General features: G+C 48.1%; 1 protein-coding gene across 1 annotated transcript in view; it reads left to right on the top strand.

The window, feature by feature from the left end:
* LOC113188696 (maestro heat-like repeat-containing protein family member 7) overlaps positions 1 to 12,045 on the top strand; it is a 40,853-nt gene that overhangs the window by 21,725 nt on the left and 7,083 nt on the right. Inside the window, exons 13-17 of the mRNA XM_026397129.2 lie at positions 330 to 505; positions 970 to 1,107; positions 1,208 to 1,322; positions 11,033 to 11,173; positions 11,748 to 11,924. Of these exons, the coding sequence (XP_026252914.2) occupies positions 330 to 505; positions 970 to 1,107; positions 1,208 to 1,322; positions 11,033 to 11,173; positions 11,748 to 11,924 (747 nt within the window). The remainder of the gene's footprint in view (positions 1 to 329; positions 506 to 969; positions 1,108 to 1,207; positions 1,323 to 11,032; positions 11,174 to 11,747; positions 11,925 to 12,045) is intronic.

Raw genomic sequence — 12,045 nt, 5'->3', positions numbered from 1 at the left:
TGGGGTTGAGCACTGTAACAGTGGGGTCTTCGGGTTGGGTTGGGGGAGGGGTTTCCCGCTGGCTGCCTTGTTGGGGAGATAGAAGAACTAGATTCCTGTTCCCAGGGGTGAATGGACCGAAGACAAACACCCAGCCCTGCCTTAACTCTCAAGGATGAGGGGAGACAAAACAGCCACCATGGCTGTTAGAGTGCTTTAAAACAGTGCCACCTGGAAACACCCTGTGCTCTCCTGGCTCCCGCTAACTTAGTCCTGACCTGCTGTGGGCAGCCAGGCCTTCACTGGGCAAGGCAAAGGTGGTGATGCTCCCATTCTCCTCCTCACCCCAGGCCACCAGGGCCATCTACGAGCTCTTGCAGGAACCCAGTCGGCGGATGGAGCTGCATGGCTTCTTCTCCTCCCTGTTCGTGAGGCTGCTCTTCCAGATCTCCCTTCTGGTGCTTGAAGGAAGTGCTGAAATGATCCAGGGTCAGCAGCCTGTAATCGAATGTGTGGACCCTGTGAGGTTCGTTGGCCTGGGGGCTCCTGTGTGAGTGGCGTAGCACCCCCCGCCCAGCTTCTGGCCTGCAGACACGACACTGTTCTCTCCCCTCCTGCGGGGCCCTTGGGATGCTGCTCACACAGCATCCCGAGACGTCTTGCTGGACTTTTTCAAAAAGACTCTTTAAGTCTGGCTTACTAGGCTCATGCAGAGATTCTGTACCAAAGTGAAATCAAAACAAGACACCCGGGTCTACAGACCAGGATGCCCTCCCTACCCCTGGGCAGGCTTCCCGTGTCATCTTGGAGAGGCCACTACCTTCTTGGCCACGGGTTCCTCGTTTGTGAAAGGTTCCACAGGGTAACGTGGATTGTCCCGCTGCCAGCAGTCCACCATCCCTGGGAGGCGGGGAGTCAGGCAGGTGGCTGGGGAGAAAGGAGCACAGTGGGGGTGACTTCCGGCCTGCTCCTGCTCTGCTCTCTCCCCAGTTCTACAGTGGAGGCCCTGAAGACCTTGATGTGCAGTTCTGGGTATGAGGAACACATGGAGTTTGTGAACATATTTGGGGGTTGGAATCTGCTGGTGAATCCCGAGAAACACTATGATGGAGTCGCCCTGCTGGCCAGGTAAGCCACGCCTGGGGCTCTGACCAGAGGACAACCTTCCACGTTCCTGATCCTCCCTGCAGCCCAGGCCTCCCGCTGATCCCCGTGCTCTGGTCGGCAGGGCCCTGGTGATCAAGAACTGTTGGCACAACCGCCCCATCTTCAGCTTCATCATCAGGATCCTCCAGGACACAAACTGCCCCAACCACGTAACAGCCCTTGTGTTCCTGACAGAGGTGACTGGGGCCCGGGAGGAGAAGAGGGCGGGGGAGGTGGTCCCTCTGAAAGGCAATGGATTCCTCCTGGGAAGGCCACTGGCCAGAGGGGGCAGCCTGTTTGACTTTCCCTACCTCCCAGAAGGATTGGGGGATGTTACTAATAATAAATCATTAGGCTGGACACGGTGGCACACGCCTGTAATCTCAGCAGCTCCAGAGGCTGAGGCAGGAGGATCGCAAGTTCAAAGCCAGCCTCAGCAACAGTGAGGTGCTAAGCAACTCAGTGAGACACTATCTCTAAATAAAATAAAAATAGGGCCAGGTGTAGTGGTGAAGGCCTGTAATTCCAGTGGCTCCGGAGACTGAGGCAGGAGAATTGTGAGTTTAAAGCCAGCCTCAGCAATGGTGAAGCGCTGCTTTGCAGCTCAGTGAGAACCTGTCTCTAAATAAAATACAAAATAGGGCCAGGGATGTGGCTCAGTGGTCAAGTGCCCCTGAGTTCAAACCACCCCCTGATCAAAACAAAACAAAACAAAACAAAACAAAACAAAAAAACTTTGTTAGATTTTCTTGAGTTATAGGATTTGATTTCTTCTTGAATCTTAAAGACTCTGCCCTGACTTTATGGAACAACACAGCTCTTTCCTTCAGCCACATGAGCCTTTGAAAATTGATCTTGGCTCAGTACCCCAATTAACTCAATGTTAACTCAAGTTACCTCACAGGAAATCTATATAAAAGGTGGAAAAAGTAAATACAATATTGCAAAATCATTAATCATCACAATGCACAAAGGAAATCACTTTTAGTTTTTTGTCTGTATGAAAGTGTGTGTGAGAGGGTTGAGATTATTGTCTCTTAATAGTCTGTGTCCCCTCTCTCTTCAGGCCTCTCTCTATGTCATTCTGTGTTCTTTGTAAACATAACTTTCAGTGGTGATAGAATATTTTATCATAAAGATGTTCTATAATTGGTTGGACATTCTGTTTCTAATTTTATGTTATTATGAATAACACCGTAATGAGCATCTCTGTGCAAAAGCCTTTGCCCATGTGTCAGATTATTACCTTAAGTATTGACTATAATAAGTGGAAGTATAGGTTCAAAAAGCATAAATGTCTTCTCTGACTTTTGATACTGACACCAAATTGCCTTCCAGTAAAGTTGTACCAATTTATACTTCCACCAGCAGTGTTTGAGCAAAAGTTTGGGACAGTTTCTGCCTCATCACAGCTTTAAATAGGCTTCTTTTAAAATCTAAGCAAACTAATTTAAAAACAACAACAACAAAAAAAACCAGGAACTGGATTATTTTGAACAATGATAGGAGATAACACAATACTAATGCCAGAACATAAACAGATATTATCCTAATGTGACCTCATGTACTCTTATGAGGGTTACAGGGAATTTGAATCTCGAGGGAAGGTGCTACTGCTGTGTGCTAAGATGTGCATGCTGGTGTGGGTGCTGAGGTGTGCGTTGAAGGATGTACGTCATGTTGGCCGAACGCTTGCTCAGGATGCAGGAATGAGGGCATGTAGGAGGCGGGGGTCTGGCTGGAAGAGGATGCCTAGTGCCCTGGGTCTCAGGCGTTAGTGTGTATCACGTCGCCTCATCTCATTGAGGAAGCAGTTCAAAATGCAGATTCCTGGGCCCTGTTCCCAGAGACTTGGATTCAATAGGTCTGGGGTGAGACCCAGAAGTCTTCCTTTCCTGAAAGTACCTCAGTTCCTGTTGTAGTACAGGGAGTCCTTGAACCCAGCTTTGAGAAATGGCACCAGGTACAAGCCTGAGAGAGCAGTAGGTATCACAAGGTGACTGCCACTCTGTTAGAACAGTAATTCTGAACCCTGGTGGCATATTAGGGTCCTGTCGGGAGCTTTTTTAAAATGCTATTGCCAATGATCCTCCCTTCTTTCCCCACTCTCTGCCTTGTTCTTCTGTTTGAGTTGGTCTAGGATGGGGTCCAGGCATCAGTTTGCTTAGAACCTCCCAAGTCCTGTGTTCTAGAAATGCAGCTAGGACTGAGAACCACCCTACAAGTTCCCCCAAATGCACAATACCCACATAAACAAGTGGACACAGGAACAGGTGTTCGCTCCTCTGTCACCTGTTTTGGAGCTTCAGGCTGAGGAGGGGAACGGAGGGGACAGTTTGTTTGGGAAAAGGCTCAAAGGGGCTCTAGGCAGGAAGATGGGTGGACCCCATTCATGTTTCAAAGTGGAGAACCGTGGGGTTTTAGGTACTGGCTAAGAAAGTGGGTCAAGATCTAGAAGCTCTCAAACATTTCCTAACCCTTTGAAGCTCCCAGCTGGTTGTCTTGGTATCTTCATCCATTTCCCTGGGCTAAGCACAAGCAGAAACATTTCAAAAGGCCCTGTGCTGGAATTCTGGACAATCAAGAAACGGGAGCCCAGCTGTTTTCATTCTCATTGTAACTGTGGAAAAGATGTTATTAACTCTATTTTGTAGAGGATGAAAACTGAGACCCAGAGAATTTAAGAAAACTCACTAATTAGTAAGTAAATTAGGGCAGATCTGCCTGCCTGACAGGTGAAAACCTCTGCAATTTGTCCCTGAAAGCTTCTTTGCCATTAATATAGAAGCACAGACACCCACATAAGCATGCCCCCAGGCGTGCCTGCAAAAGCAAGTGCAGACATCTTCAATGTAGCTGATGAACTTTGGTCTTCTTAATGTTGTTTTAAATAATCTATATGCATGTATATATATATTTTTTTGTACCAGGGATTGAACTCTGGGGCACTAGACCACTGAGTCACATCCCCAGCCCTATTTTGTGTTTTATTTAGAGACAGGGTCTCACTGAGTTGCTTAGCTCCTCACTGTTGCTCAGGCTGGCTTTGAACTCATGATCCTCCTGTCTCAGCCTCCTGAGCTGCTGGGATTATAGGCATGTGCGACCATGCCCGACTATACATGTACAATTTAACACAAATATACAAATGAAACCATACACACTGGTTTCTTTATAAAAAAAAAAAACACAACACCTTTTTTTTTCCCTATTTTTGCCTTCTCCCTTCCTACCTAATGAGGCCTATATCCCCTCCTCTTCATCCCCAGGTATCTCACAGGCAACAAATAGGCATCTCTCCCTGTTCAAACACACACACACACACACACACACACACACACACACACATACACACACAGTGTTGCCAGATGGTTTTTCGAAGTAATGATGTGCGCTCATGCCAGTAAAGTGTGAGAGAGCCCCCTGATCACTTCCACCCAGGGTTAGCTCTTTTTTGAGATGGGGTCTTGTTATATAGCCCAGGCTGGCCTTGAGCTGGTGATCCTCCTGCCTCAGCCTCCCGCCTTAGCTCTTCTTACATCCAAATTCACATCTCTCCCGATGGATGTGAAACAATGTCTGTTTGCTCTGGTTTTCAGTTCTGCGTGGAATTTTGTGACTTGAACTTGCCCTTCTCTGAATTCCTTCCCATCTCTTTTGCCCATCAATCATCCTATTGATAATTGTTTGACTTTTTCTTGATCACATAAACTTTCTGGGTTTGATCCCCAGCAACACACACACATACACACACACACACACACAAATACACACACACTGGGGAGTGAGGGGGGGGCTACTTTAACTCCTGATGTCCCATTTGCATTCCAATGTCTTTCCACCACATGAGCTCGCAGGCTGCTGTGTGGAGGTTGCAGTGCTGACAGAGCCCTTCCTAGTTGCCACATCATACTGACTCGTGCGTATCACGGTGTCCACGCTGGCATATGCATTCCAAAACCATGAATGTCTGGCCCAGACATTTGTATATTTCATTTGTATATAACTGTTAGGGTTGAGGAACCCTGGCTGCATAGCTGGATATTTGGGAGAATGTATAAATAAATAACACTGACGCTTGGACTCCAAATCAGACTCTTGGTGGGTGACATGGGGTCCAAAGAGCAGCAGGTTCTCCCAGTGATCCTAATGTGCAGCCAGGGATGGGGCCTTGGAGTCACTATGTTTCCAGAGTTGTTGGTTGAAGGCCCCTATCCCAATAGACCAGGCTGTCACCTGTTCTCATATGCCAATCAAAGACTCACACTGTGGTGGAGGGAAGGAGAGGATCTTTTAATCAGTGTGGCCACCCCAGGAAGAAAAGATGTAGGGGTTTGGTGACCAAAGATCTGTCTTCAAGGGATGACAGAAACTTTGAGGTTTTTATAGAAAAAGGGAACAAAGAAAGGGTTGGGGACTTGTAAGGCTGGGGGATTTGAACAGCCAGCAGAGTAAGTCATCTGGGTCAGACCATGGTCTCAGGACTGGTTCTGTGAAGCTCTGGGGAGGTGATCCCATCTTGAGGGGGAGACTCAGTTCCCAGTGAGATGATTGTTCCGCTTAGGGGCAGCCTGGGTTCCGTCACGGGGTTAATAGCTCCTGCTTACAGGGACCATCTTATGGGGTGGTCTGTTCTGAGAGGCCAACTGTTGCTTGGGGCAGTTTCGGTCACTTGTCATAAAGATGCTTATCAATCAATCAGACCCGTGTGGTTCCTGGAATCCAAGGTAACTGCAAAAGAAGGTGGTTCAGAAGGAAAACAGGTCAAAAGGCAAGTGGAGTCAGAAAGGGACAAAATGAAATTGGTCCATGACTGGACCCGCCTTCAGATCCCCCTGTCAAGTCACATTCCATGTCTGCTGGGGGGAGGGCAGAAGGCCATTGTCTTCGATAATTATTTCCTGCTGATAGGGGCCATGTGGGAGTCTTGGAATGGAAGACCTTGATGGGATAAGAAAACTCTGTCCCTTTTATACCAGAGGTACTTCATTCCCATGCTGGTCCAAACAGTAGGAGCACCAGCCTTACAAAGGAAGTGAGCAGAGGTCACTTGGAGGAAGAGGAAGGAAAATAACACTGTCAAACATTAAGTGCCTCCATTGAGAAGGAATTGATTTTAGCCTACTACTGAAAGGATCTATTGCTGAGGCCCAGCCCAGTCAGCAAACAAGTTAGACCAGATCCATGGGGAGTAAGGAAAAGACAAAGAAAGCCAAGAGTGACGGCAGTGTGATTCACGATTATCTAAGGCGTCTGGCGAGCTGTGCTCTCTGAAGAGATGTTTGCCGTCCTGGGGGGACCATCGTCCTCTTGATCCTGCCGAGGGTCAGGAGGGCTGTTTCCCGGTGGTGCCCTTTTACTCTGGTGTGGTGGGTTCTCGGCTTGACCCCGCCACGTTTTAAAGAAGCGTGAGTGATTCAGAGAACATCGGAAGGGCCTGTCCACTTTTTTTTTTTCTTTTTTAAATCTGCTGGTCTTCTGGGCCCTGATATTTCCATGTCCGTCTCCCAGTTGAAAAAGGTGCAGCGGGTCCTCAGGGGAGGAGGATTTTGCCCTAGAGGAAGCAAAGTCACAGAAGTTAGAACTTGATTAAGCTGCTCTACGTATGCCTGATTTTATTTTCATATTTTAAGTGTGGGGACCGCGGCCCTTTATGGAAATCTCCGAAGGGTCTCGCACAGTTAATGGCAGAGGGGCTTCATTGCAGCCCCCCTAATGCGAAGGAAAGCAATGGGCAGTAACTTTTCCTATGTTAGAACAGTTTCTTGACAAATTTTGGCTAAAGTCCTCTGAGAGCGTGGCTTATCTTCTCCATCTTTCCTACCTGTCGAGGTCTCCAGGCTGCGTGCGTGTCATCTCCAGCAGAATCCTAGAGCTCCACTGGCCTGCTGCACTGCCTCAAGAGACAAACGCAGGGCCACTGTCACATTGTATGGAGTCAGACAGGCTATACCTGGGAATGATGCCCTTTAGTAGAGCCTGTACCACTTCCAAGGCTTTTTCCATCCTACTGAGGTTGGCCTTGACCCAGTTAGAAGAGGTGTCAACAGAAACCAGGAGACATTTAAAGTTTCCAGCAACTTTAGGCATCTGAGGGGAGTCTACCTGCCAGTCTTCAAAGGGATTTGGCCCACACTGTTGGGCCCCTTGTGTTTGGCCCAAAGTTGGCATCTTTTGGCATAAAGACAGTCTGCAGGAGTTGATGTCCAAGGATGTTTTATGTCCTTGCTATTAGAGGCTGTAAGTCCCTCCCCGGCCCCCTCTCCAACTCTTTCTTTCTCTCTCCCTCCTTGAGTGTGGACAATCAAAAGGCATATTTTGAGTCAGCATAGCATAAATGTTAACCCTTTCCCTTTGAAAGATCGAGGGCCCCAGTAAGGGCTACTAATTTGGCCTTTTGAGGGGATAACTGTTAGGAGGGGATCTGACTCAATAACATCTTGTAAAATTGCTATTGCGTACCCATCTTGGTGTTTTCCATGGTTCATGAAGCCACTTCTACCTGTGAGGAATTCCCAGTCTGTGTGGTCAAATGACTGATGTCAGGTCTGGTTTTCTGGAAAAGATAGAATCAAGAACTTCCTCAGATCTATGGTGTGGGGTAGGAGCCTCGGGACCTGCTGACAGACAGCAGGGTCTCTCTGCTTAAAGTTAATGTTGTTTGACGAGACACATTAGGCTCATCTAATTAGTTTGCCTGTTATGTACCCAAACTCCCAGCAGTTAGGCAGTATCTGCCTTTTGTTCCAGCAAGGTTAAAATCTGATGTGGCAAGTATATGGCAGTACGTTGTCCAAGTATTAAGTTTTCAGCATCTTTTAGCACATCATACGTGGTTGCTGTTGCCTAGCAACAAGGTGGCCATCCCTTGGCCGTGCGATCACCTGCTATAAGAAGCAAGGTACAGGTTGGGGAGCTTCATCCAGCAACTAAACAAGAACTTCCAGTCCAATTTCTCGCTTATATACAATTTAAATGGCTTTTTAAAGTTAGGCAGTCCCAAAGTGGAGGCAGACATCAGTTGGTCACTTAAAATTTCTTTGAAGTATAGGTTGGATTTCCTTGGGTGTCTCCTGCGGCAGATATTGCTTTAGGTGGGGGCTTCGCTGCACCCTCTTTTAAAAGAACTTTAACTGGGAGAGCATTCTTGGCTTGGCCCATTGGCCTACACAGCCTTATTGATAGATTGAAGAACTTTGGCATTGACTCACCCCTGCTGGCTTCTCCTGGGTTTATATCAGCTGAAGATGAAGTGCCTGTTCTGGTGGCACTTTTACGGCTTCTCCAAGGAGTTTACCTGATCATTGAGTTTACAGAGTCCGTCTGTCCCTAGCAGTGGAACTGAACATTCTGATACACACAGAAAGGCATATCAAAACTGTGGGGTCTGCAAGCAGCAGGGGAGCTGCAGGGTTTCCAGGGGTCAGCAACATTCCCTCTTCCCCTTTAATATTTGGCAAAACAGCTCCAACTATAAAGTAGTATGATAATTCAGTGATTTGTTTGGGGACTGCGTCTTTTGCATCTGGTGTACACATAGGCCATACTATATTTTATTAATAAATCATCTTTTTCTTAGTCATAGGTTTATAGCTATAATTAGATCATGGATCTCAGATCATCATTAGACATCTAGAATTCTCCCTAGGGGGCTTCCTAATGGTATAGATTTAGCATTTTCCATTGTTAGGCAAATTATAACAGAGATCTCCCAAGCCCTGATTCCTCACCTATTTTGTGTCTATTTTTTCTAGTCCGTACCATAGGATTTCAAATTTCCTTGTCAAAAACAAATAGCCGGGCACAGTGGCACACCCCTGTAATCCCAGTGGCTCAGGAGGCTAAGGCAGGAGGTTTGCGAATTCAAAGCCAACCTCAGCAATGGCAAGGCACTAAGCAACTCAGTGAGACCCTGACTCTAAATAAAATACAAAACAGAAGTGGGGATGTGACTCAGTGGTTGAGTACCCTGAGTTCAATCCTCAGTACCCCCCCCAAACAAAACAAAACAAAACAAAAACAAAAACGGCCTATGCCCAAATAGCCCAAAAATGCTCAAATGATGAAGACCAAAGCAAAGAGCAAGGTCCTATTGGTAGGTGCCCTGTTGGTAGAGGACTTCTCAAGGGCTTTTAATCATTCCAAGGCATGAAAATTCTAAGGCTCTCTTCTCTGCTTCACAGGTAGTGGTAGAAAGCAGAGCAAACTGGCCCAAAGTGGAAAGATGAGAAAATGCCCCAGGGACTGGGGTTGGGGCTCAGGGGCAGAGCACCTGCCTACCATGTGTGAGGCACTGGGTTTGATCCTCAGCACCACATAAATCAATCAATCAATCAATCAATCAATCATATAGAGATGTTGTATCCATCTACAACAACAACAACAAAAAACCTTGTTACTGGAGTCCCTGGATGAAGCCCCTTGCCCTGGTAGGTCCCAACAGACCAGGCTCAGCCACCTGTTCCCATATGCCAATCAAAGACTCACACAGTGGTAAAGGAAAGGAGAGAAGCTTTTGATCAAGATGGCCACTCCAGGAAGAGGAGACATAGGAGTGACCAAAAATCCGACTTCAAGGGATGACAGAAACGTTGAGGTTTTACAGAAAAGGGGAACAAAGACAAGGGTTGGGGGCTTAGATGTCTGGGTTTTGAGCAGCTGGTAGAGTCAGTCATCTGGGTCAGACCATGGTCTCAGGACTGGTTCTGTGAAGCTCTGGGGAGGTGATCCCATCTTGAGGGGGAGACTCAGTTCCCAGTGGGATGACTGTTCCTGCTTAAGGGCAGCCTGGGTTCCCTTATGGGGTTATAGCTCCGGCTGGCTTACGGGGACCCTTTTATGGGGTGATCTGTTCTGAGAGGCCGACTGTTGCTTGGGGCAGTTTTGGTCTCTTGTCATAAAGATGCTTATCAATCAATCAGACCTGTGTGGTTCTTGGAATTCAAATGGAGTCAGAAAGGGTCAAAATAGAATTAATTGTTTAGGTCAGTGACTGGGCCTGCCTTCAAGCGTTGCTTGCTTGATATTGCCCAGCTTGATCCCAAGGTACCCAGTGCAATGGAATAATAGTGGCAAAGACCTTATAATAACTTCCCTCTACCTTCTCTCTTCCAAAAAGTATTATTCTGGGGACCTGTCATCGACTTCTCTCTTTTCATTTTCTGACTAAGGTGTGCTTTGCAGCACTCCTGGGACATCTCTTCCCCATCCCCACTGGCTGGAAGTCTAGACCCACCTCACCTATGCCTGCAGCAACTTGGAAAGATGCATGCCAATCTCTTTCCTGGGACCTCCTGTTGGCCATAAGCAATGCTTCTCACCAATGGGATGCTCCTCCCAAGTTGGCTCAGTGTTCTTATTGCCCTTCCCTCAACCCTGCCACACTCCTGCTTTGCCACACCCAGTTTTCCCAACTGAACACACACACACACACACGCGCGCGCGCACACACACACACACTTCTGTGAATTCCTCCCCATTTCCTTTGCTTCTTGTCCTATTGAACTGTTCACCTTCCAGTCTGTAAGACTTAGATGTGCATTCAAGTTCTCTTTATTCAAGTTCCACTTCTTTATAAATTTTCCTTTAGCACCCACTTAAAATAATTTTTTTTTTTTGCTTGCTTTTGGTTTGTGCCACATTGCTATTGTCTGGAGATGTTCACAGGTGGTTGAGTGAGTCTTTGCTTCCCAATGGAAACATGAGGATATTTGAGAACTGACTGAGGTTTCTTACTTTTCTCATCCTGGAATGAAAGGGTGGGAAGACCCTCTAACTCTGGTCTCTCCACCGATTCTTCCAAAGCCTTAAAACCGTCTTTACTCGTGAGCAGGAACCTAGATTCAGTGTCACTGGGAATTGTCTCCTCCTTGTGCACCTCACTATCTTTCTTGGCCTCCTTTGCCAGCTGCTGCAGTGCCCAGATGTGGCAGCCATTGTGGATGACATTGCCACCCACATTCTTGCAAACTGGTTCAAGTGTGAGGAGCTAACCACAGTGAAGCTGTTGCTGCAGGTGACAGAGGTCTTCGCAAAGCACAAGAACTTGGTAAGATGAAGCAGAGGCCAAGGGCAGGTTCTCAGGAAATGTTGTCATCTGGGAGAGGAATAGAACCTGGAGTTCAATAGACAGGGTGGGACATACCCTTGGAACCAGAGACCAGATCTTCCTGAGGCCAGTCCACCAAGCACAGGATCAGGGCTTGGGCCATTCCTGCTCCCTCCCTCCCCAGGAGAGGCCCCTGAGGAGGCTGTCCCATGGGTCACTGAGGATAATCTCAGCCAATCCCAGGATCCCACATATGCCATCTAGGTCTCCTGAATCGCAGCCTCATTGTCACAGATGAGACAGGCAGTGAGGAGGGGAACTTCTGGTGTCGTGGGAAGGCGGCTCCTCTGTCTTCTCCCCTTTTCCCACGGAGGGTAGAAATCATCTGCCCTCCTGGGCGGCTCATGCTGACCAAACCCACTTGCTGAACCAGCCCTAGTTCCAGGGTGAAAATTGGCAGTGTGCCCGGGGCTCTGGCTTGTGGGGCTTGGACTGAAAGGAGAGCAGGAAAGAGCCCCGCCCAGCATTTCCTGAGCGGCGGTCGCGGTCACCCACCCCGGTCACCCCTCCGCAGGTGAGGCGGCTCTCCATCCTGCAGCCGCACGTGCTGAGATGCTGCTACTCCCCCTGCCACTGCATCGTGGAGGAGACTTTCCTGACGCTGAATCGCCTCCTGGAGGACCTCACCTGGCAGCACTCCTCTTTCTTCCTGATTCAGCTGGCCTTCACCCTGAGCTCTTTCCTGGAGGAGGTGAAGTCCCCTGAGGGCTCTCTCTTCCTCTAGGCCTCTGTGAGAGGAGGAATCGGGCAGAATTCCCTCCAGCTTGACCTAGTGCTCTTCTGTGGGGGAGGGGACTGCCTCTGCGCTCTTG

This window comes from Urocitellus parryii, chromosome 9 (genome assembly GCF_045843805.1).
Source record: "Urocitellus parryii isolate mUroPar1 chromosome 9, mUroPar1.hap1, whole genome shotgun sequence".
Classification (NCBI taxonomy): domain Eukaryota; kingdom Metazoa; phylum Chordata; class Mammalia; order Rodentia; family Sciuridae; genus Urocitellus; species Urocitellus parryii.
The sequence above is the reverse complement of the archived record's forward strand: the minus strand, read 5'-3'. Positions and strand labels throughout refer to the sequence as shown.